The 25,473-nt window shown below is 39.1% G+C and overlaps 2 protein-coding genes across 2 annotated transcripts; both read left to right on the forward strand.

The window, feature by feature from the left end:
* Positions 1–233: 233 nt before the first annotated feature.
* On the forward strand, positions 234–10,641 carry ralbp1 (ralA binding protein 1). Its single transcript, XM_020627483.3, has 10 exons — positions 234–314; positions 2,419–2,721; positions 4,535–4,966; positions 5,064–5,413; positions 5,934–6,095; positions 6,945–7,076; positions 7,304–7,414; positions 7,603–7,724; positions 7,805–7,925; positions 8,799–10,641. The coding sequence occupies exons 2-10, from the start codon at positions 2,472–2,474 to the stop codon at positions 9,117–9,119; spliced, it is 2,001 nt and encodes a 666-aa protein (XP_020483139.1). The 5' UTR covers positions 234–314; positions 2,419–2,471; the 3' UTR covers positions 9,120–10,641.
* Positions 10,642–11,991: 1,350 nt separating this feature from the next.
* On the forward strand, positions 11,992–23,693 carry rab31 (RAB31, member RAS oncogene family). Its single transcript, XM_020627559.3, has 7 exons — positions 11,992–12,189; positions 13,209–13,288; positions 16,287–16,368; positions 17,663–17,734; positions 18,720–18,826; positions 20,198–20,307; positions 20,981–23,693. The coding sequence occupies exons 1-7, from the start codon at positions 12,154–12,156 to the stop codon at positions 21,076–21,078; spliced, it is 585 nt and encodes a 194-aa protein (XP_020483215.1). The 5' UTR covers positions 11,992–12,153; the 3' UTR covers positions 21,079–23,693.
* The last annotated feature ends 1,780 nt before the right edge of the window (positions 23,694–25,473 follow it).

The following is a 25,473-nucleotide window of genomic DNA, read 5'->3' on the forward strand; positions in this document are numbered from 1 at the left end:
ATGATTCAGAATAGCAAGTGGTTTCAACAAATTTAGATTATAGTCACTTTTCCAAACCTTGTTTGACAGGTTCTCTTGTAGAACTTCAAACTTGTGGCTAAGAACAAGATGATACCACAGTCAAAACAATTTACATTAACTCCAGATCATTCTGGGCGAGGAAAAACCTACATAGACTATACATTTGCGGTAACTTGAAGCGAACTACATTTCCCATCATGCACTACGGGTACCGCACACGCGCAGATAGGTTTATTTAGTATACAGATATCCGGAAGCTCTACTCAGAAATTGACCGAACGGGATAGTACTTGGTAAAGTTTGTTATCTTTTGTGTTTTGTTAACTTAACGACAATACAATAGGTGCGAAAGAGAGTTCAGTACTCGGAGCTAACTATATATTTTATATTAGTGTCGCCTGTACGAAACAGAGGCTTAAATAACAACGGAAAGGCTAACCAGCTAGTTTAGCAGGTTGGCAGCTAGCTGATCTAACGTTAGCATATGGGCCCCTCCATTCAGAGGAAAAGCTGATTTTATTGTTTTTTACTGTTCTTAATGTGAATATGCGCACATGTTATTGGTGCACACACTGACTGTGGTGTCTCTAACATCGAGTTGGTGAGGTGTGAAGGGTTATTTTCCTTCTGGAATCAGGAAAAGGAAAGAAAACAGTGAAGATAATCTGCTCTCAGCGACTCAAGATTAAGATGTCAGACAGAGAAACAGGATTTATTCAGAGACTTTCTGTTCAGAGGTTAATTTAGACAGTTAAAGCAGTAGTATCTGTTGTGTTACAGAGTTAATCACATCTGTTTTTTCTGCTACTGCAACATTTACTTTCTGCGAAATTTGCAAAGCACCACATTAACCACTGCAGACATCCACTGTTTGTTTACATTATTAACAGTTATAGTATATATAGTATAATATTAATAAGTAAACAGGAGATCCTCAACCTGATATGGTTTTGATTTAAATCTTAGGATGGTGGATTGTTAAATTCATTTAAGTACACAGCATATTTACTGAGATTATGAATCTACCTCCCAAAATATGAACAACATGATGTCTGAGCTGCTCCAGGCTAAACTTCATTTAATTCAATTCAATTCAAAAAACTTTATTTGTCCCCGGGGGGCAATTCAAAGGCACACAGAGCAGTAAATTAACAACAGTGCAAGTAAACAAAACATTTTAACCTAAATAGAAAGTGTCAATTTAAATACAACTTAAACTTAACTTAAAAATACAAAATATAAAAAGAGTAGATATAAGTGGACTGTGATCGGACTAACAGATGTAAACAGATGTAACCAGAACTATGTGCAGTAAACGAGAAATGAATATATATATATATATATATATATATATATATATACACAGTACTATTTGCAGTAGTGACCAGATGTAAACAGAACTATGTGCAGTAAACGAGAAATATAAATATACATATACAGAGCTATGTGCAAGTAGGCAAATACTAAATGATAAGTTATTAAGGTGTATGGTGAATAATGGAACAACAGAACTAATATATACAATATAACTGTAAGGTAAAAATTAGATAAATAAAGTGACCATAGTGCAATGATGGATAAGAAACAGAATAAAGTAACCAGAACTGTATGAATACTGAGAAAGGATAGAATAAAGTGAGACCAGATAAAGCAGAGGCAGTTAAGGTGCATGGCAAATGGATGGAAGTAAAAAAGCAAAGTTCACAGCTGAGAGTCTGCATCGGGTACCAATAAACCAATAAACCATAAATAATAGTTTTAGTATAGTTAGTTACTCTGATGTTTAAAAACACTGTCCAGATCTAGAGATAATAATAAAACAACTTGAATACAGTAATTAGAGTTGTTTTAGCTGCAGAATCAACGTTTTTATGGTTGATAAAGTGACCTGCAGTTTTGTTGTGTGCAGATGTAAAATGTTGGAGGCAGAACATCGTGGATGTGATTGTTCATATAGCAGAGCCCCATCTTGTGGGAGGACATTATTGTTGCAGTTGTTCAGTTTGTACAGTCAGCAGTTAAATAATCTGAAAAATCAGAACATGAAGCAGGAAAGGGAAACAGCTTAGTTTTCTGTGCACCAAAAACATCCCAAACAACTGTGAATTAATTCTACTGAAGTTTAAAATCTTTAAATTGTATTTTAGAATCCAGTGTTGTAAAATGGTCATATAAATATTTTATACTTGAACTTGTCTGTGTGAGTGAAAGTCTACAAACACAAGTATTACCAAAATAAAATGTGTCAGACCTGTTCACTGCCTGTTACATAAAGAGCAGATACCGGGGCAAAGGATACATGGAAAAGTCTGTGTGAATGTTTGAACTGTTTCTTAATCAAGATAAAGGAAAACAAGGTTGTGTGGCGTTACGTTTGTATATTTCTGCCCTCTGCAGGTGTGATGGAGACGTGATGTGCCAGTCAGAGGAGTAAAAAGGCCGCAGCAGCCATGACCGAGTGCTTCCTGCCCCCCAGCAGCAGCCCCACAGAGCAGCGCAGGGCTGAGCACCCAGGGGGAGTGGCCCGCACCCCGAGCTCTGAGGAGATCAGTCCCACCAAGTTCCCCGGCTTGTACCGCACTGGGGAGCCGTCACCGCCTCACGATGGCCATCATCACGAGCCCCCTGATGCCTACGTGTCAGACGACGACAAAGAGCACGGCAAGAAGAAGAACAAGTTCAAGAAGAAGGAGAAAAGGAGTAAGAAACGGTTCCTTCATTTCCTCCCTCAGTTTGTGTTACAGTATACTGTTCAGAATAACAGATTCACAAGAATGTCTTTGCACAGTGTTGTGGATCCTTTTCACATTTTGTTGATCTCAACAACTCTGGACAGTGTTTATTTCACTACCTACAGCGTGTTGAATAATTATGCTTCATCCTCACTCTCTCATATATTGATTATTCTACTAAATATTTGTTTGTGCTGCATTCTTACAGTGAAGTGTTCTTTCATAGCCCCTTCATTATATTATATTACTGTAATTATGAACAAAGGGAAAGCAAAGTCCTTTGTCTTTGTTAGATTGTGCAGCATCACAAGAAGTCGTTTTTACTGAGGAGCTTAAAAGAGTTCATTATTAAGGTTTGTGTTTATTGATGTGTTTCAACTGTGTTCTCAGAGCTCCTTTGGGGCTCCGACATTATAGGAGAAATCTAATATCATGAGATTTCTTGCATATCAAAACTCTGAGGACAAATATCCATATTTAAATAATAATACATTTTATTGATGAAGTGTTTTCAGGTACTCAAAGACACCTTACATAGTTAAAAGTTAAAGATTAAAGCAACATGATATTTAAAATATTTGAATTTGAAAAATTCCACCTGACAGTGGCGCTCAAGACATGAACGAGGGTAACGTGAAAGGAATTGAATTGGCCAAATAGGAAGCTGACAGAGATAAATAAAGAAAAAAACTTCAGGATAATATCAGACGGCAGTGAAAAAAAGCTATGATCTGCTCAATAAGAGGAGAGACTGACACCAAATAGCAGTGAATAAATACATGAACCCTACACTTTAGCTTTTTAAATTCTTCAGCTCATCAGATATCCTGATGTATCAATAAACCATTTTCTTATAAAATCCCTGTGAGTTACCCGGCAACTCCCACACCTTATGTAGAATATTAACATCCTCATACGTCATCTACGAGCTGTTAATCAAATGAGAAGTTACACCTTTAAGGACAAATACTTTTCTCACATGCTTTGTCAGGTCCAGCCTGATTTTTTCATTTTCATACATGATGCACACATACATGAAGAAGTGAGATCATAAAATCAGCTACCTCAGGTCACAAAGCTTTGGCTTTATCGCAGATAAGAACTGAATAACCATTTCAAGTTACTGAAGTTCTCCACAGTAGAATATTAGGAATAAAGAGATAGAAAAGGGCGTCATACTTTTCCATCCGCTGGGCTGCTGCTGCTGCCTGCAGCAGTGAGAAATGTTCCTGTACAGAGAGCATTTGTCACTGAGCAGTTGTCAGGCTCATTGTCCACATTGTATCAGCTTTTTCCATGTCTGTATTTAGCTTTTTACGCAAGGATATAGTGGGTGAGAGGAAGAGATGGACAGTTTCAGAGCACACCCAGAGAGCTTTGATAAGGTGTGTCTCAGGCAGCAGTGTAATATATACATGAGGGGTAACCTAGAGTAAAGATAGTTAAAGGAGACAAAGCTGCAAAGAGGACACTTAACTGTCTTTCTGTCCATGTCGTAGCTGTTTGCACGGACCAGGAATATCTTAATTGAGGCTCTGCTTGAGAGGGGATGTGTAAGGTGCAGTGGGAGTGATGCTAAATCGGTGGCTGACCTCTTTTCTAAGTCCCCGTTCTCCTCCTCCTTTGCTGTCTTCTCTCCCTCACACATCCCTTCCTTTTTCTATTTCACTCCTATTATGATTCTGTCGTAGGAGGAGGTAGGATAAAGAAAACAGGGCTGTTTCAGTTACAGCTGTATAACCCTATTTCTGCTTGATCCTACTCTTTCTTTACTCTCACAGCGGAGGGCTACGCGGCCTTCCAGGAGGACAGTTCAGCCGACGAAGCAGAGAGCCCGTCCAAGATGAAGCGCTCCAAAGGAATCCACGTGTTCAAGAAGCCCAGCTTCTCCAAGAAGAAAGAGAAGGACTTCAAAGTCAAGGAGAAGGGCCCTAAGGAGGAGAAGGCAAAGGATAAGAAATCCAAGGACCTGACCGCTGCAGACGTGGTCAAGCAGTGGAAGGAGAAGAAGAAGAAGAAGAAACCAGCAACAGAAACGGAGCCCATCCCAGTGGAGATCCCCACCTTCAGGCCAATCTTTGGAGCCCCTTTGGCTGAAGCAGTCAAGAGGACAGCTCTGTATGATGGTATCCAACTGCCAGCCGTCTTCAGAGAATGTGTGGACTACATTGAAAATTATGGCATGAAGTGTGAAGGCATCTACCGGGTCTCAGGTGAAGATACGCTGGCATCACTAAATAAAATGTAAACAGTTCACGTGTGTATCTTTTGTATTTTCATTCTCGATTAAACAACTTCTTACCCTCTCAGGTATGAAGTCAAAGGTGGACGAGTTGAAAGCAGCGTACGATCGCGAGGAGTGCCCCTGCCTGGAGGAGTACGACCCCCACACGGTTGCCAGCCTTCTGAAGCAGTACCTCCGAGAGCTGCCGGAGAACCTGCTCGGCCGGGATATGGCCCAGCGCTTCGAGGATGCCTGCGGTCGGCAGGTGGAGGCCGAGAAGGTGACGGAGTTCCAGAGGCTGCTGGCCGAGGTGCCGGCAGAGAGTCGACTTGTTCTCTCCTGGCTCGTCACCCACATGGACCACGTCATCGTCAGGGAGGCGGACACCAAGATGAATATTCAGAACATCTCCATCGTCCTCAACCCGACAATACAGGTCAGAGAAGAAGCATCAGAAGTAAAATGTGAATAAAGATAACACAAGAACTGCACTGGTAAAAAAGATAAAGCAAACAGCAGTGAGCGGGAGACTATTCCTCTTAATAGAAAAATAGGCTCACGATCGAGTGTACCTCAAAGATAAGAAACATCCCCTTAGCAACAAACCAGCCAAGACTTCATTGGATCAAACAGTCGGTTCATCTCTGAAACCCTGGCCCAGTTTAGTGAAATCCGTTCGTTCCCAAAGGGCGCGTTTCTGCGGCTGCTCCACTTTTCTGAGTCTACAACAGCAGTAGCCCCAACACTGTTAAATAAACACTTTCTTCAATTAATGGAGTGGAGCCGGGGGTCACTTTAATCAGGCTGAGTAAACATGCAGGAATTTGTTTTGTGCTGAAAGTGGCACAAAGGCAGTTAATATTTGTACTCCATACTCCTTCATAAAGCAGACACTACATCATGTACACCGACAGCTGCAGTCTTTGTGTTCACCAAAATGTTTCCCTCCTGTTTAGATCGGGAACCGGGTACTCTACATGTTCTTCACACACGTGAAGGAGCTGTTTGGCGACGTGGTCCTGAAGCAGGTGGTGCGGCCGCTCCGCTGGTCCAACATGGCAACGATGCCAGCGCTGCCCGAGACGGCCGAGAGCATCAAAGAGGAGATCAGACGACAGGTGAGTCCAGTCCCACTGCAGACAGCGGGTTCAGTTCAGTCAATGAATGTATTGACAGAATTTATCAAAGAAAAATCAAAGGAATACAAATCTGCTTACTCTATTTATTGATGTGAGATTACATTCTTATATTGACTCTTTCAATGTGAAGATGGAGCCAGACAAAAGACAATAGTCCTGCACATAACTCATTAAAACTAAAGATGTATTAACTGTGTATTTTATGTGAATCAAACTGTCCAAATGTAACCAGTTAGGGTTTACAGGTGCTGATTCTTAGTTTTTTTTAAATTATTTGGATTCCTATTCTCTCTTTTTTTGTATCAGTTTATGACAAAGCATATTGTTTTAATTAAATGGAAAGGATTCACACTTTGACACTTGGTGATAAAGCAGGAGTTGTTAGCTGTTGTCTTTCAGCGTTGTTTGAGTGTCCCAGAACTTCATTTTCTTTTTGTCACAATGTGCTTGAAGTTCCTGTCTTCTTTTTAATATGCTATTATATTTATCACACTGCAAATAAACAACGTACTGGTGTCACTAAACCTGGTGCAGACATCTTCAACTTTTCTTTACAACTTTTTGTCAGTGCTGTCTCCTCTTTCATTAGAAATGACTCGTGTGAATTACGATGTTTGCATTCAAAAACAATGCATATTCTTCCTTTAATTAAGAGTGTGTATCTTTTCCCTTGAACTGATTCTGCACCTGTATTTATTTTGTACACATTATGCATGGATCACAGGTTTCACTGATGTATGTTTGAAGTTTGTCAGACTGTTGTTCTCAATTTAAAATGTTGTAGAAAGATGAAAACAGGAGACATAAAACAAAATGTGTGTGTTTTAGGAGTTCCTGTTGAACTGCCTGCACAGAGACCTGCAGGCCGGGGTGAAGGACTTATCCAAAGAGGAGCGACTCTGGGAGGTTCAGAGAATCCTGACGGCTCTGAAACGCAAACTGAGGGAGGCCAAACGTCAAGTAAGTGCCGCCTCAGTACTATAAATCGATGTATCTGCATGTGATGCATGCATGTGATTAATATGGTATCAATGGGATCAAAATACAGAAGACAATGCCACATGATGCAAACCAGTACAAAACCAAGAAACTATGACCTCTAAAACAACCACGGACGTGAATTAACACCTCTCTGTTATTATCTGAACTGACAGTAAAAGGTTCACTGTCGTTCTTCTTCCTTTCAGGAGTGTGAGAGTAAGATAGCCCAGGAGATAGCGAGCCTCTCAAAGGAAGATGTTTCAAAGGAGGAAATGACAGAGAATGAAGAGGAAGTCATCAACCTCCTCCTAGCACAGGTGAGTCATCCAAATACAATAAAAAAATAAGGTTTAGAAACATTGGCTTCAAGGGACATAATTACCCAGGACAGGTTTCTAAAAACCGTCAGGCTGTTTTAAATTAATCCATTTACCTCCCACTCTTACTAAGCTCCACATGTGCCCCTCTGATATGTAATAACTGATATTCTTCTGTCATTATTCAGGAAAATGAAATCCTAACGGAGCAGGAGGAGCTGATCTCTCTTGAGCAGGTGCTTCGTAGACAGATTGCCACTGAGAAGGAAGAAATCGAGAGACTGCGAGGAGAGATAGCGGACATTCAGAGGTAAGAGAAGACTGCAAATATCTGATGCGGCTCATATGTTCTAATATGAATACAAGTAAACCCGTTATTATGTTTGTCAGTCGGCAGCAGGGTCGCAGCGAGACGGAGGAATACTCTTCAGACAGCGAAAGTGAGAGTGAAGATGAGGAGGAGCTGCAGATGATCCTGGAAGACCTGCAGAAGCAAAACGAGGAGCTGGAAGTGAGAATACATTTGTGTCCAGTGTTGTTGTTTGCACGACAAATACAGGGAAGCAGTACTTGGCAATAATAGTCTTCATTTTCAGGTTCCCTCTAACTGTAAGAAAAATCAAGCAATACAAAGGGGAGTCTGAGGCATAAAATGTGTTGTGTGAAAATAGGCGTGTGTACATATATGTTTCAGTTAACAAAAAGCCTTCATATGGAGAGGTTATTAAAACGGATTATAGACTGGCAGTACAGAAATAAATTATTCTAACATGCTTAACAGCTAGAAACAGTTAAATAAATAAAAAACAGTCATAAAAAATACATAGAATACAATAAAAATAAAGAGTATACATCAAATAAATACAATTAAAAAGAGATGTAAACTTGTACTAACCAGTAAATAATAGAGTCGAATTATACAAGTAAAACCAGTAAGAAGGGGTAGAAATTTTAGTCTAATAGTCAAACTTTTTTGTATTCTCTTCAAACTTCTGTGTGCACAAATTTAAAGAACTGGTCATTTAACATTTGACTGAGATTCTACTTTGTATGATAACATTTGTTTAATATTGATTATTATGATAACAGTGATTTTGAATGAAATTTCTCACATACTGGTTGTTCAGTATTTTCCCTGTCCTACTCATTTTGTCCTTAAAAGGTCGACTAAAGTTTGTGTTATTCTTCTTCTTATTCTTCTAGGTCTGTAAGTGTACTTCAGAGTATTGTGTTTATGAACTTGAGTCACAGATGTTTTGGTCCTTATAAGGAAGTTTTAGGAGCATAGACATGAGCAATAGAAAACAACAATTTTCTCTCTAAATGCTGTCAGAGACAGACCAGTGGTTTCTGAAGCTGTTTGTTTTTTGCTGTTCTCCTGCAGAACAAAAACACCCACCTGAACCAGGCCATCCACGAGGAGCAGGAAGCTATCTTGGAGCTCCGCGTCCAGCTTCGCCTACTGCAGAGCCACAAACAGCTGCAGGAGCTCACCGTCCAGCCACCGGCCGAGCAGGCCCCGCCCACACAGCCAAGCCCAGAGCCCCGCAGCGAGGAGCAAACAAAACGCTCCGTCACCGCCGCAGCTGCAAGTGCAGACACTGCAGCTGCTACTGCCACTGCCTCTGTCGCTGCCAATGGAAAGGCAGCGAAGGATCCTTCAAAGCCCTCCCCGAACAAAGACAAGAGAGACACCAACATGTGAGAAGTCTTCCTTCAGTGGTGTATTTGGTGGCTCTGTGCTGCTGTACGTCTCTACCGCTGGTCAGTTGTCCTACAGTGTCACTCATTTAAACTTTGCTGGAGTTTATTATTTGCAACCATGGGAAAATCTGTTCTGCATTTCTTTTCATTAAATACCTTGCTTCCAATTTCCTCATGCAAACAAAAAATATTGTAAGTAGAGTCGCTGCTGTTAGTGGACAACTGGCTGCTGCTGTGAGACTAAGGGGACCCTATTATCAAATCCACAGTGCCAAGCCTGTATGAAGGAAGGAGGAGGAGGGGGGTGGAAAAGAGAAATGAAGGGATTGCTAGCGCAGGTAAGGGGATGGAAGAAGGAGTAAGAGATGTGCGCTGTGTCTGTGTACAGGTTAGAATTATTCTCTCACTGGTTAAGTCTCAACAAAAAAAAAGACACCAGATATAATCTCAGTCCCTGTTTTCTAAATATGTTGCTTACCTAGATGCATATCTGACATGTTAGGATAGAGACCACTGTGCCATAACTGAAGATGCCAGACTGGACATGTTTCCCTTAGAGAACCACTAACACAAGAAGCTCTTTGAAAAATGAAGAATTCATGATTGGTCTATCTATATATTATATATTTAAGTAGTATTCTGAAGAATACTCGTGACTATCTAGAAATTCATTGATTTTAAATGACAGCTTTTAGTAATATATGAATATATATAAAAAATAAATATATTGTAGATGCTTTCTTTTCTTTGATCGGCAGGTGCATGTAGACATCGTGGCGTTGTACCTTGCAGACTGACCAGTGGATGAAAACATGAATGAAAGACAAATGCATAACAAAAAGCTTTTTCATCACTGCATGATTTAAAAAAAAAAAATAAACAGCCAATCAGTGAAAACAGCACTTTGCTTTGTAGTGCAATCATCTTGTCTGTTACTCTGCACAAACATGAAATGACCTTCCTCTGATTTTTTGACGATGGAATAAAAAAATCTGTAGTGATGATTAATTGTGTGAAGACACATGCAGGAGGCTGGCTCAGTTCTGTTGTGTACTGGGCTGTGTTTGGTGTTCAGTTGGAAGTGAGAAAAAAGTCAATCATTTAATTTCGCAACTGATCTGTGACTTAAGCAAAGTGCTGACATCACTCAGTGATATTTAAAGCAAAGGCATGGCCTGGCTTACTTAAGGTTTGTGTACAATAATGTAAAATTGCATACATACTGTTATTTTCAGCTCTTATGTTTTGTCATATGTTCCTTTTTTTATTATTGTTGACCTGTATGGAGTATGCTAGTGCAACTGCCCTGCTTTGGTCATGGGCAAATCAAAGCAATCTCATCTGGACTCATGATTCAACATGTTTTTATTAATCCTGTGATTGAAACATATAAATGTTGGATTGGGCTCAGAAGCTTCTCATGAAGTTATTTTCATATTGTCCTTGGCTTTTGTAGCCTATTGTTGCAGGCAGAATACTGCTGTGAAGAATAAAGTGTCCAAAAATAAACATCTGAATCTGTGTGTCTTTCTCTGAAATAGTCTAAATATTTCACCTTTTTTACTGAGCTACGTGGACTGACTGACTGTAATTAGTTCTCTCTGTTTCCATTACCCATTTTCTGAACGCCGCTCCCTTCTACCCGCCTAATGAGGTTGTAAATTCAAAGTTTGCATCCATTTTTAAAAAGTGAAGTTTGGCATTTTTGAGTTTCATCTTGGAATTAAAGTCTTGAGTACCTTAAAGAGATAGCAGAGTCACTCTTCTTTTTTTTTGTCTCTATCTTTGACTGGTTTCCGATTTTGGAAAGTAGTCAAGCTTGACGAAAGCAGAAAGAAAGAGACAGGATGTATGTGAAATTGGTTTCAAAATCAGAGTACCCTTTCTTTTCAGAGCTGGCTAGTATTGAATATAGGAGTTTGATTTTAAAATGTGTGTATTATTGTAAAAAAAAAAAAAATACAACCAACTAGGAATGAGTTATTTTACATGTAGGAAATTCTGTTTCAAAGCTTCCCTCATAAACACAAACAACTGTGTATATGAAAATAATAGTCACTTAAAATTGTTGTTCTCATAACATTAAGTGTATTACTACTGAAGTCCGGCTTCGAAACATAAAAAATTCTATTTGCATATTTTTGCCCGAATTTATGACAAAGTCTGCAGTTTCCAATAGGTAATTGCTGTAAGGGGAAATTTGGTTCATTTCAAGATATATTATTTTAGCTGAGTTTAGTTTATTTGCACATTTATTGAAAGAAGAATCAAACAGAAAATACAAAAATACAAAAATAAAACACGTGCAGGTGAGCTAGAAACCCATGAGGGCTTATCTCAAAACCTCACCTTAAGAGATTAAACAAAGTTAAAATAAAATACAGTAAAAATATCGAATAGTAAGAATATTTACTATCACAAATAGAATTTACCAAATTGAAAATTACATTCAAACATTGAAAACATAAAAATAGAGCAAAACAGCAAAACAGGACATCTAATTTTTAAGAAAATGAGATGATATATCTCAAGGGGCTATCCTACTAAATAAATTCAAATACTCAATTATTCTGAAACACAATTTTGGATGCTAATAGTGGGCAAATATCCCTGAATAACTTGAGGTTATTTTGTTTTTGGTGGTTATTATTTCTATTGGATTTTACTCAAATTAGAAAAAGTCGACTATTGAACAAGGTAGCCTAATTGAAGTTCACTTGGAAAAGTTAAATATGAAATAAAGTTGAGGATTGCTGTATCAATCAATAATCTTTTTTATAATTAAGAAAAATGTGCTCTGAGGGATGCGGCAATGCAACATTTATTTTGAAAGTATCTACCGGAAATACTATTTGTCTAATGTGCTGCTTGACACACGTGTAGAGGAGATGGTCATCCTGTCTGTCTGTCTGAAGGGCTGGGTTTCTCTTTTATCCAACAAGAGGAGAAAAAAAGAATAGTTTGATGGTTTCAAGCATGACGAGACACTGAGAGAAGACTGACAAATGATGATTTAAAAACTTCCAGGACTAACCATGGCCATACGGGAGCTTAAAGTGTGTCTTTTAGGGGTGAGTGACAGATGTTTTTGTTGATCTTTTTTCTTTTTTTTAGGGGAAAATTCCTTCAGTCTGTTTCGTTTGGATCTAACGGACAACATATGAGGATATTTACACCCTCACAGAGATTCACTGTTTCATCCGTCACGAATACTCTGTAAACACCGGGTACTTTTTGATACTTTGTGTTGTTCCTCTTCGTCTGAAAACTATAAAATGAAACATTTGTTGCTGCAAGTTCAGAGAAAACCAATAGTCGGTGGGCGTAGCAGTGCTTTTTTCCCACTATTGTTTGAACGTCGTGTTCGTCTTTGTGTTTCTTACACTTGTGATAATGAACATAAGTAAACATATTAACACCGTTATTGATGTAAAAGACTAAATGACACTTTATGGTTCATTACGTCATCGTCAGCCTGCTCAGCCGCCCGTTAGATTTCCTGCTGCGTTCGCGAAAAGCAGACTTTACCAGGAGTACTTCAAGACGTTTTCACCGCTAAAAAACATCAATTATAAAACAACTTAAGCGGAACTGTGAACTTCTTGTGAGTTTTCAATGTCTGCCAGGCTTGTGTAATCCGCCTTAGGCAACTGACATGCTCAATAAGCATTTTTTTTTTTTCACAGCCAATTTAAGGTTTTCTAGGTAGGCCTGCTGCTCTTACTTCCCAGTCTTTTGTTAACCCTCTGGTTGGACGCATACCGGACTGTAGTCATTAGGCTGTAATAGTATAAAGCCATCTTTTAGCTTTATCTTTAATCACCTAGAAAAAAGCTGTAAAGGCCATTTAGGCCTCCAGTTTTCTTGTAATTTTTTGGGTTGTTAAGTAAGTGGGAAATTGCAGTGCGTTGTCTTGCACAAACTTGTGAGATTGACTTAAAATTCAGTGCCAGTTGTTGAATGTATGGACAAACAGGAAACCTTCCTGATGGGGGTCAGCATGTGACCAAACAGTTGCCTGATCAATAGTGACTGTCTTTGTTCTGTGTTAACAAGTGATGTGACTGATGAATCATATTTCTGTTTTTAGGACACTGGAGTTGGGAAATCTAGCATTGTTTGCCGATTCGTCCAGGATCATTTTGACCACAACATAAGTCCAACAATAGGGTAAGAGCATTGAGGTTTACCAAAGAGGATCAACAAGTAGATAAATCAATCAAACAAGAGACACATGATGCTTTGTGTTCAGACTTTCTCTTTGCTAAAGTCTACTCTTGTCTTGGCAGCAAATGAAGTTCAAAGTCTTTATCAGCGAACACTGTTTGATCATGACTTTTTCAACAGAACAAGGACATTTCCAGACATCAAGAGTCTGACTGATATGTGGCTAAGCCGATATTATTGGTATTAGCACATTTCTTTTCTGATTTAAGAACACAATATGCAGAAAATAGTGCTTTGGGTGATTTAGAGATAGTGTCTCTCTGACCTAATTCTTCAAAACACATAAGACTGTCTGTCAAACAGCTGATCAGAGCCATCACTCACAGCTGATCAGAGTCAAAGCAGCTGATCAGAGTCATAGCAGCTGATCAGAGCCATCACTCACAGCTGATCAGAGTCATAGCAGCTGATCAGAGCCATCACTCACAGCTGATCAGAGTCAAAGCAGCTGATCAGAGTCATAGCAGCTGATCAGAGCCATCACTCACAGCTGATCAGAGTCAAAGCAGCTGATCAGAGTCATAGCAGCTGATCAGAGCCATCACTCACAGCTGATCAGAGTCATAGCAGCTGATCAGAGCCATCACTCACAGCTGATCAGAGTCAAAGCAGCTGATCAGAGTCATAGCAGCTGATCAGAGCCATCACTCACAGCTGATCAGAGTCAAAGCAGCTGATCAGAGTCATAGCAGCTGATCAGAGCCATCACTCACAGCTGATCAGAGTCATAGCAGCTGATCAGAGCCATCACTCACAGCTGATCAGAGTCATAGCAGCTGATCAGAGCCATCACTCACAGCTGATCAGAGTCAAAGCAGCTGATCAGAGTCATAGCAGCTGATCAGAGCCATCACTCACAGCTGATCAGAGTCAAAGCAGCTGATCTGAGTCATAGCAGCTGATCAGAGCCATCACTCACAGCTGATCAGAGTCATAGCAGCTGATCAGAGCCATCACTCACAGCTGATCAGAGTCAAAGCAGCTGATCAGAGTCATAGCAGCTGATCAGAGCCATCACTCACAGCTGATCAGAGTCAAAGCAGCTGATCAGAGTCATAGCAGCTGATCAGAGCCATCACTCACAGCTGATCAGAGTCATAGCAGCTGATCAGAGCCATCACTCACAGCTGATCAGAGTCAAAGCAGCTGATCAGAGTCATAGCAGCTGATCAGAGCCATCACTCACAGCTGATCAGAGTCAAAGCAGCTGATCTGAGTCATAGCAGCTGATCAGAGCCATCACTCACAGCTGATCAGAGTCATAGCAGCTGATCAGAGCCATCACTCACAGCTGTTCAGACTGTGGTCTGTACTGCATTCAGTTGACAATGTATCGGTATATTCTGTGATATAGTTGCTTGTTTACGAAAGCACCCTTCTCAATGTGATGATTTATTGGTAAATCTTTGCTCTCATATCATCTAATGATTTGACAAAATCTCCTTGGTTGTCATGTTAATCTTTTTATACAGTCGATGATAATCACAAGCCCACTAGGTGCACTCGCATCATTTGTTTGGCTGACGGGCATCATGCGTGACGTTTATGAACATACAGTATGCATCGGTCTGTGGCCAAAAAGCTGTGCTGCTTAAATTCTACTAGATAGATATATAGATACTTTATTGATCCCGAGGGAAATTCAAAGCATCCAGTAGCAGGTTACAAAGACGTACATGACATGAAACATTTGTTAAAAATTAAACCACAAAACCAACGACCCCCCTCCCATACATATATATTAACCCCCAAAAAAGATTTAAAGAATACCTCTAGATGAAACAAACTTAAACTGTGCAATTAAAAAAATAGACTTATGGAAGAAATGTACATAACCTGTGCAGGGATAAAAATATATGTGACATTTAAACAGGAACCTATAAACAGTTGAGGAAACAAATCTGTAATTAGACCTGAGTATAAAAAAATAAAAAAGTGTTGACCTTCTGAAGTTGTGTTGTTTATATATGTACAGCGATGTTTAAAAAACAGATAGTGCAGAGTTATCAAAAACAGACATTAAATAACAGGCAGTGCAAACATTAAATTAAAGGTGCTATTTAAGTAATTGAGGTGATCATTAAAGTGTCCAACTAGAGGCTGACTCTTGGGACAGCTGTGCAGATGGGAAATGGAAAAAAGGAAGATTTAGTCCAAGTGTGTGCTTTCCCCCTGCCATAACCGTGAGGTGTTGTACAGACGTATGGCCACGGGGACAAAGGCAAGAAAAGCTGTGCTGTTAAAAACTGAAATGCTAATCAAAAACTAGACAGCAGGTCTGGGTCAAGGTTCAGACTGCAGTCCACCGTGTAGTGTCCTAGGTTACGATGGTTAAGTGAGCTAACTAGCCTGACACTAACAACCTGAATCAGAGAGCCCCTCACTTCTTTTGTTTACAGAGTCTGATATCAAAGAAATGGATCCCCATCTTTAAAGATAAACTATAGAACATACCTCAGTCTTTGTGTCATTTAGCCATAAACTAATAGATGTTCCATGATTTCTTTATGGTAATAGTTTGTTTCATTATAAGCAGATGTTTGAAGAAGGCTTTCACCCACGTTAGGGACTTCATATTTAGTGAAAATATAACAAAGTGATTTTTTTCCAATTTTAAAAAAGTTTCTGTTTTTATTCCCCTAAGTGTCATTTTAACTGATAATAATAATGAGACAATTATATTTGTTTACTGTATTGTGTGTGAATACAGCTGTATATTTTCAGAGAAAGTTATCATGCTGAAAATGATTGCTCGCTCCAGTATAGAAGTGTGTGAAAACGTCTTGTTTGGTGGCTTTTTAATTGGCCTTTGACCCGACAGCATTAGTACTTTAATACAACATGGGTTTTATTTTAGGTTATTTGACTCATTTATTTCCTGTTTCTTGTTTAAAGATCACATTCAGAGGCCTTATTGTGAAATGCTCTCTATAATCCGCAGAGCATCATTCCTCACTAAAACAGTGCCATGTGGACATGAACTACACAAATTTCTGATCTGGGATACAGCCGGACAGGAAAGGGTGAGTAAAGTGCAAGAGAAATTCCACATTTGCTGAAGAGAAGTTAATTTTCCATTACATTCTGCACAAAAAAGCTCACAGTGACACAATCGTTTCTCTGTAAGTGTTCCCCATGACATGGAGTTATTAATAGGTGTCAAATAGGATGATTCACGCATCGCCTAGTGAGCTTGGTGGATAAGTTTACACCTTGGAAAAACTAGTGCAAGTATTGGCTATGTGTTTGTAAAAGTTATACCTACAGAGAGTTAAAGTTCTCTTGATCTTTGATACAACACTCGAACCTTCTTGGTACATCTGTGAATAACATAACAGTCAAATAAGACCCTACTAAGGAAGGTTTTTTGGGATACACATGTCCTTACACTTGAATTATTAAGATGTTCTTAGCTTTATCCAATATAAAGACATTGTGATGTGTCTGAGGTGTTGTTATTGTACAATGGTTGGCAGGGATGATGTGGTACACATTCATTCTGACTACAGTAGATGGTTACATATCAACATATCATTTGGGCGGCTGTGGCTCAGTGGTAGAGTCGGTCACCTCTCAACCGAATGGTCGAGGGTTCGATCCCAAGCTCCTTGTCCTTGGACAACATACATAACCCCTAGTTGGGCCTGCTGCTTCTTCAGTGGTATGTAAATGTGTATGAATGGGTTAGTTACCGTACTTCTGATGGTCACTTTACATAACAGCCTCTGCCGTCAGTGTGTGAACGGGTGTGACCTGCGGTTTTAAAAGCGCTTTGTCAGCGTGAGAAAAGTGCTACACAAGCTCAAGTCCATTTACCATTTACAATCTGAGTTTGTCTTGATGTCATAAAGGCACTGGAACAGAAAAAGAGTACAAGGTGGTGTTGATGTAGGTGTTACAAATGAAGGTAAGGATAGTGGTGAAGAAAGCTGTAATGTAATATTCATGTAGTTAAGGCCGTACGTCATGTAGACAGCCCTGTTTTCAATGAGAGCCCTTTAAAGTACAATTTGTACATTTTAGTTAGAGGCTGTACTCAGTTCTCTTTTACAATAGTCCTGTTCTAAACACTAAAATAACCTTTATAGTGATTTCAGAGGAGTTGAAACTTGTAAGGAAGAAACATTTTCCATTGGCCACTCATCACTGAAGAATGTTTGGGCATAGTCTACTCACAGTTCATATTGTCCCTTATGGATAGACACAACGTGTTGAGTGTGATATGTTCCAGATTGAAGAGTTTGTTCATATCAGATAGCTGTAGACTTTATTGGATGAACTTTAACTAACTTGTATCAATATTGTTGTCTTTTTTAGTTTCACTCTTTAGCTCCTATGTACTACAGAGGATCGGCAGCTGCTGTCATAGTCTATGACATTACAAAGCTGGTAAGAAGAAAAGAACAGTCTTTTTTATTTTACAATATGTTTTTGTTTTCACATCAGAAAGTAAAAAAAAACATTTACAAGGTCATGTAAACTTCCCTTAAACTCCCCCAAACCCCCACTCCTCTCGACTTATAACAAGAGGGACATAGATCTAAAGGGGAAAAACCAATTTGAAATCATATAGGGATTAAAGAACAGTACATGCATCTTTGCACACTGAAGAATTAACAGTTACCAGTAAGTATAAATAGAAAATAAAGTAAATAATGATAAAATAAGATACAATCATTAATTCAAGGGTATGTCACAGGCTCAAACAAAGTTCAGTTTGTTGTTGTTTGTCCAGTTAGTCTCCTTTGATCAGTAGGTTCCCCAGCTTGCCACGCTCTTGATAATACTTATTTTTCCACATTTTCTCATACATATCCAGTTTGCCTCTGAGTGTATATGTCATTTTTTTCCATAGCCTTGCACTGATGCATATTCTTAATCCTGGCCCTCATATCAGGTCTTTCTGTTTTCTTCCAGAAAAGTCCCTACAAGAGTTTAGTTTGCAAACATCATATCTTTACTAATGCCGATTATTCCTTTCTCCGTTAGAGATTAGAGGGATAGAGCCCCAAGATAATTGCTAAATACCATAAAGCTAACTTACTGCCACCAAAACATCAGCTGGCCTTCATCCAGCTGTGCCATTAGAGACGCTGTTTGGTTGAATAAATCCCTGGTGTGCTCAAAGTGTGTAGCTGAAGAAGCTAGTTGCCTGATGTAAAATTCAATTACTTTTCCATCACTCTGGGCTGCCTCTCTTCACCGACCTACAAAGTTCATTCTTTCCCGCTCTGATAATGGAAAACTGTCTGAAATACATCACCTAATGGGATGAATGATCCGTGACACTGGTTGTTAAAAAAAGGTTGCCTGTACTCTCGCGGAGAACCTAACGCCTGGCTGGACCAATGGTTGTGTGTTCCTTTTTGTTCAGGACTCTTTCCAGACACTGAAGAAGTGGGTGAAGGAGCTGAAGGAGCACGGCCCAGAGGACATTGTTGTAGCCATAGCAGGGAACAAGAATGATTTAGGAGACATCAGGTGAGATAACGTTTCTTTTCTTCAACTCTCACAGCTGTAGAGAAAATACTTCTCAGCCATGAGATGGTGATAATATCAAAGAAAGTGTCTATATACAAATAGACGACTGAAGCAAAACATTTTAGACAGTAAGGTGTGTGTGTACCTCTCCACTATCAAACATCTTCCTGTTCAGCTATAATGTCATAGTTCTTTGTTTCTGGACACAGGTCGTCTAACAGTTTAAATATGACTCATGTTTTACTTCAACACTTCCTTTTGGTACTTTTTGAACAGAATACTCTCACAGGTTTGACAAACAAGGTGCATTTTTTTTTTTTTAAAGATTTATTTTGGGCTTTTGTGCCTTTAATGCAGAGATAGGACAGTGGATAGAGTCGGAAATCAGGGAGAGAGAGCAGGGAATGACATGCGGAAAGAGGCCACGGGTGGAAACGAACCCGGGCCTCCCGCTTGAGACGACAGCCTCAATACATGGGACGCGCGCCCTAACCACTGCGCCACCAGCGCGCCCCACAAGGTGCATATTTGCTGTAAACAAGACAATTAAGTCTTCTTCTTGTGCCTGTTTTTAAGCTCATGTTTGAGAATATTACCGTATGTCTCAATCGCTGCCATCAGGAGCTTCATCATCTCTTTAAGCAGGGCGTACACTGTATGATTTCAGGCTGATTTAGACCTGATTTTTTAGTCATGACTTATTTTGAAGTCGGCCTGATCGCGAATCGTCATTCAGGCAGTACCACAGTCGATCACAGCCCGATCAGCTGCTCCTGACCGGATGGATGATTTTCTGGCATATGCAATCATAAAGTGTACGCCGGGCTCAAGACTTCTGGATCAAGGCTGGATTTGAAAGCTACCTGCTGCCTACAGTTATAAATATATATAACATTACAAAACATTATTTATTTCCTTTTTCAAACCATCTTGAAGCTAAAAAAGAACCATGATACCTGAGTAAAGGACTTTTCAAATAATAATAATAAATTAGCAATCATTTTAGTTTGTCCATATTAGCTGCTGTAAGTTATCGATTTGTAAGATCAAAAACAGAGCTGTGGTTTTGTAAACAGGTTTTTAGCTTGTAAAAGGTGAAACCACACTTGTATGAATCAGGAGATCATTACAGTTTTTCTTTTTAAAGAATTAATGAAACCATTATAGTGTCGTATCAGACTCATAATGAAAAGCGCCGCTCCTCCTCTCCAGTTCTGATCTTCTCCGTCTGTCTCCCAGAACAAATTCATCAGAGATGGAATGGGTGAAACTCACTGATGAAATGTTTGATTTACCACGAGACTGTGGTGAAATCTAAACATCACTCCCCGTCACTAAAGTGTTGCTGTTGTTTTTTTTTTCTTTTTCCAGGGAAGTTCCAATGAAGGAAGCAAAAGAATTTGCTGAATCAATTGCAGCTATTTTCATTGAGACTAGTGCCAGAAATGCTGTCAACGTAGAGGAGCTCTTTCAGAAAATCAGTAGGTTTCATGTCTGTACTGTACTCGCCTTATATCTTCTGTGCTGTATGTGCTGGGGGGGGGTAGGACTATTCTATATTGTTGTTTAAAGTTGACTTGGGTCATCTGTGTGATGGAGGTGTGGTTTTAGAAATTATCCAGGGTTAGTTTGGGCTGTGGGGGGAGGGGCCCCATGTCTTATCTTTTAATGGGACCAGGAGGTCTGGGTGGAGCCCCTGGCTGTATTCTTTTGAAAGTTAGTGGTTAAGAGAAAGATATGAGGAAATGATTAACAGTAATGATTTCAGTGTTCAGCCCTTTAATAAAACAGCAGCTTCTGCAACTGTTCAGTGTTTGCCACGTTGTGACTTTGTCTAACCGGCCTCGCCTTTCAAACTGTATTGCCTAGCTTCAGTGGCGGCACTCTGTCCGGTTTCCCCATACAACCCAACTTTCCCAACAAAATTACTGTCCCTTTAAGGAAAGCATTAGCTCGGACATTTTGATTCGAGTGTTTTAGTTTATGGCTGCTAGGATTCGTGGTCTCCGGGATGTGCTGCCAAATACAAGGCAGTGATGATAATAGTAATACACTTTTTACAATAATACTCTAAATTTACAGTAATACACTATTCTTGCAAAGAAATGTAAATGTGCCATTGAGACTCTGTTGCTGACTCTGCTGTGTGTTTAGGTAAACAGATCCCCCCCCTGGAAAACGCTGAGGTTGAAAGCAACGAGTCCTTCAAACTCACCCGGCAGCCCGCTCCGTCCAGCAGGAGATGCTGCTAGTACCAACAGTGTGTGATGTCATTACCTCCTCCAGCACAGCACAGCGTCCATAATGCACCCAGTGTATCACTCTGACCGGACCGTAGAGGGACAGAGGTCAGCTTGCACATGCGGTCAACTGCATTATGAAGTACCACCAGTATTATATGTATCAGAACACATTCATGCTGTTCTAGTGCAGCAGCTTCAACACAAGCCTTCAGTTTGTCTCCATCTGGTGGTGTTTTTGCTGAATTACAGCAGGATTTCTGTCTGAGATATAACTCATAGTTCAGTATTAAATTAAGGTTTCATACCATTTAACATAGTAGCTTTTAAAGTCAATGAATAACAAGTGATCTAGCTCATGTGCTTTTTAAGCCAGTTTTTAATGCAACAACATTTTCACTGCACTGAAAAGAGCAAACAGGCACACTCTAGCCCCGTTTCCACCAAGCAGTCCGGTTTGTTTCAGTACAGTTTGGTACAGTTCGGTACGGTAAACCCTTATCTTGCATGTGTTTCAACAGCTAACCGTAGCATTATTTGTTAAACAAAGTGTAAGCCAGATGGAGATAGCCAAATCAGCTATGTAATGTATAGTGTGACATTATAGCAGCCCAACACAGTTTTTAATTAAGTGGACCCTTGAGGGTTGAATTGATACCCTTGGCACCCCAACAGAAGGGTACCAAAAAAAGTAGGACGGTACAGATCCATTATTTTGGTACCATTCCCAACTTTTGATGGTGGAAACGCCAATAAATGGTTATCGTACCGAACTGAACCAGACCGCTTGGTGGAAACGGGGCTTGATGACAGTTTTCCTCATGTTCATTCTTATCAAGGCTACACTTCTCTCCTCATGGAGCTTTTATGTACACGTTTGTATCTCTCTTTTACAGATTTGAATGGGAGTATTTGGTAAGAGGTTTTTGAGTTTAAACTGTAAACAAGACTTCAGTTTGATGTTTGAAATGCAGCACCTTTACATCCCACTGCGTCATGTGTTGTCACACACATTTGCTGTATAATGGTTGAACTGTATTGCTGAAGAATGAACAGCTGGGACACCTTCAAACACGATTATAGTATGACACCCTGATCTGAAACACTGTGACCAATACTTGAGATGTTTACATGGGATTATGTTGAAAATGTTTTTCTACATGCTGAAAAGAATTGTCTCAGATTTCACAGGGATTGAGTGTATACCCAAATGTAGGTTTTTTTATGTTTTTTAAAGACATTTGTCGCGTTGAGAGAAGAAAATACCTTCAAGTGTTTCACTATAAACATGACTAAGAACCCGATCAGAGAGCATGCCATTTCTAAGGGGCGTCTTTTTCCCGTTTCAAACGATTTGCACACTGAACACACAGGCCTCGTGTTTCTAATATCTCAGAATGAACAACACATAAACAACTTTTTGTTTCCTTTACTCCAAAAAAAGTGACATGACTCACATTGTGTAAACTGTAAATGGCACTCTGGGGCTTACAGCTGTTGAAGTGTGTGAAGAATTATGTTAAGTGTACCAACCTAACTTTTAAAGAACATAGACGAATAAATCCCTAAAATGATCTATTTTAGCTTGCAAGAAGAGGGAAATGGTAGCGCTGAAAAAGCCCTCAGCCAAGTTCTACAGACTAATATAATGTATATTTAAAGCAGCCTTTTCTTTTGAAGTATGGCCCTTGGATTTGACCACTTAAAATCAGGCAAAAAAAATCTGCACTTTTTCACAACTTTAGAAATGTAGTGAGTCATTTGTGTTTAAAACAATTACAGAACTACTTACAGCCTTTTTGATTAACATGGAAATGAAAGCTGGCTCACACACAGGGGTTTACTATGTCACAGTATTCCTGGTTCTACATCTCATCAGATTAAAAAACAGCTTTATTGAAGCTAGGTCTATTCATTAAAAAGAGGGATTTAAGTGATTTTAAGATATTTGCAATGCAATTCTAGTCTAAATGTAACAATATGTGTCGAGTCACACAAAAATCCTCCCATACATTATCTAATTCATGTGGCCTTTTTTACTGGTAAACAAACAAACAATACACCTACCAGGACGTGATGTAACCTAAGCGTTCCTGAGTCCTGAGCTTCAGTGGGTAAATGTGTGTCACATGTAATCACTAAGGATATTTTACATCCTTCAAATGACAGACATATGGCTAACCATCCTCCACTAGAACGTATCTCCGTGACTGGCTGAAATTGAAAGCTGAAACTGAATTAGGAGCCGCTCAGTGGGCCAAATGTGCAGAAGGTCAGATAATGGCCGAGATTGATGGACATTTCATACAGGAGATAATCACATACTGAGCAAAGAAATGTTATTAGTGGTCACATGTTGAGATTTAATATTGTGTGTTTCCCAACCCAAGTGCCTTTTTCATATTTTTCTAAGCATTGTATAACATGACTTTAAAGCGCATACTGCTGGTATAAAGACTTGACTAATTCAGCACAGACTAGTTGAATGCAGTAACAGTCAGCTCTGAGATGATCTGTAGCCATCCATACTGTGTACTGTATGCATAAGTCATGCTTCCCTGTAACCTCCCTATAGGTCAGATTAACTTTTGTATATTCATCAGTGTAATAAAGTAGTGATTATTCTACTTTTTGTTTGGTTTTGTGATGCTTTCAACCACTGATGCTTTTAGGTACTTCATTGGAAATGTGAAAGACAGCAGAACAATCTCATGAGCTAGAAAAAAAGAGAGAGGGAACTCAGTAACAAAGGGTCATGGTGTGGATTAACCTCCTAACGTCAGGAAAAAAAAGTGGTACGGACTTCAACTGAGCTACGTTAACACTGTAAATGAAAATGAACGTATTTTAGTGGCATTTACTCCAGTCCTTACCAAAATAGACGAAGTCAGAAAAGTGAACCTTTTTTTATCCTCTGGAAGGAAATTTAAACTTTAGAAAACTTCTGTAACTCTCCCACATCTTTATCTTGAACTGTGAAATAGGAAACACTTAAAAATAGAATTTAGAGTATACTTAAATCTATTTTTTATAATTTAATTTTTGCAAGCACAAGCTTCACATGACTTCTTTAAAAAAACTGTAAACTGCACAACAGTGTAGCATTCCAGTCCTACTCATTTCCCAGCAGTGGATGGATTACTTCTTCAGCAGCTTACAGTCAGAAGAGGTGGGGGGGTGGGGGGGGGTCTATACACTTGTCACGGAGATGGATTTAAACATAGCCACAGTTGTCAACAGTCTCTCAGAGACTAAAAGGGGTTGTTGATAGTTCAAACTGTGAAAATCAGGATTTTACTTGATAATCATATTTTACAGTTTACAGCTGGAATCCGGACAAATCTGGATGTGATCCAGCAGTTTGATTCTCTGTCGTGTCAGGAGCCTGAACACTGACTAGAAGTGAAAAACTTATGATTGAATCCCTCAAAGGCACCCTGATAGATTTGACAATTATTTGTGTCTAAAATTGCACCAAATAGTTTATTGAAATGTCAAAATATTTGTGGGGGAGTTCATTATGATTTGATGCCAGAACATGAAAAGTAATAACATGCTAACAATGTGCTGTTTTAAATCTAAAAGTAGACTCTCGCTCTTATGAGAGGGTTAACGGTGAACTCAGAGATGGGGTAAAATCTTCTCTTATAAATGAAATAACTTAATTAACTGTGATAATGAGTATATTGTGTTAGGGCAGATACAATTCTTAAATTATGTATGTCAGTTATTTTTGGAAAATAAATGTAGAAATGACTGTATAATTAGTTTATATCCTTATTTCTTAAGACACTTATGAAAGTTTTGATTGATCTAGACTTTGAAGTCTAACTGATAAATTGGTTTGCTAAAATAACCTAACCTAAAAAATCACAGCAGACAAAAGTCAGAGATATGTTTGAGAGTTTTAAGAGTCCATGTTGGTTCAGAGTATCCAACACTCTAAATCAAACCCCTTTTTTTTAACTTCAGTTGTGAAAGCCAATCTTTGGTTACTTAAAACATCAGATTTTTCAAATATTGATATTAGTTAGTGAATTTAAAAGTTTCAGAAAGCATTCATTTCCCATCATACCAGTTAAAAGAAATGTATCTGTTCCCCAGAGGTGGAAGGGACTTTTCCAAAGGAATAATTTCAGCCTACTCTACTTACATAAAAGACAAAAACAAAGAGAACAGTAACATTGAAATAAACTAATAAACTGGAATGTGTGCCACATCACATGAAGAAATCACTGAGGACATTTAACATAAAGCAAATGAAAGACAAATATTTAATATATATTTAATATAAAGGCCTTTGTATTTATTTGTATAAAACAACTGTCAGAAAAGCTGGCAACTAATTTTCTTTGATCATGTAATCCATTTATAAACGGAACATAATCAGCTCTATCAGGTTGACAG

This window comes from Labrus bergylta, chromosome 4 (assembly GCF_963930695.1).
Source record: "Labrus bergylta chromosome 4, fLabBer1.1, whole genome shotgun sequence".
Taxonomy (NCBI): Eukaryota; Metazoa; Chordata; class Actinopteri; order Labriformes; family Labridae; genus Labrus; species Labrus bergylta.

Coding starts and splice junctions, on each gene's coding strand:
- ralbp1 (XM_020627483.3), top strand. CDS start 2,472: ATGACCGAGTGCTTCCTGCCCCCCAGCAGCAGCCCCACAGAGCAGCGC. Junction 5,414..5,933: donor TCCTCAACCCGACAATACAG/GTCAGAGAAGAA, acceptor CCTCCTGTTTAG/ATCGGGAACCGGGTACTCTA. Junction 7,926..8,798: donor AGCAAAACGAGGAGCTGGAA/GTGAGAATACAT, acceptor GTTCTCCTGCAG/AACAAAAACACCCACCTGAA.
- rab31 (XM_020627559.3), top strand. CDS start 12,154: ATGGCCATACGGGAGCTTAAAGTGTGTCTTTTAGGG. Junction 12,190..13,208: donor TTAAAGTGTGTCTTTTAGGG/GTGAGTGACAGA, acceptor TTCTGTTTTTAG/GACACTGGAGTTGGGAAATC. Junction 13,289..16,286: donor AACATAAGTCCAACAATAGG/GTAAGAGCATTG, acceptor TATAATCCGCAG/AGCATCATTCCTCACTAAAA.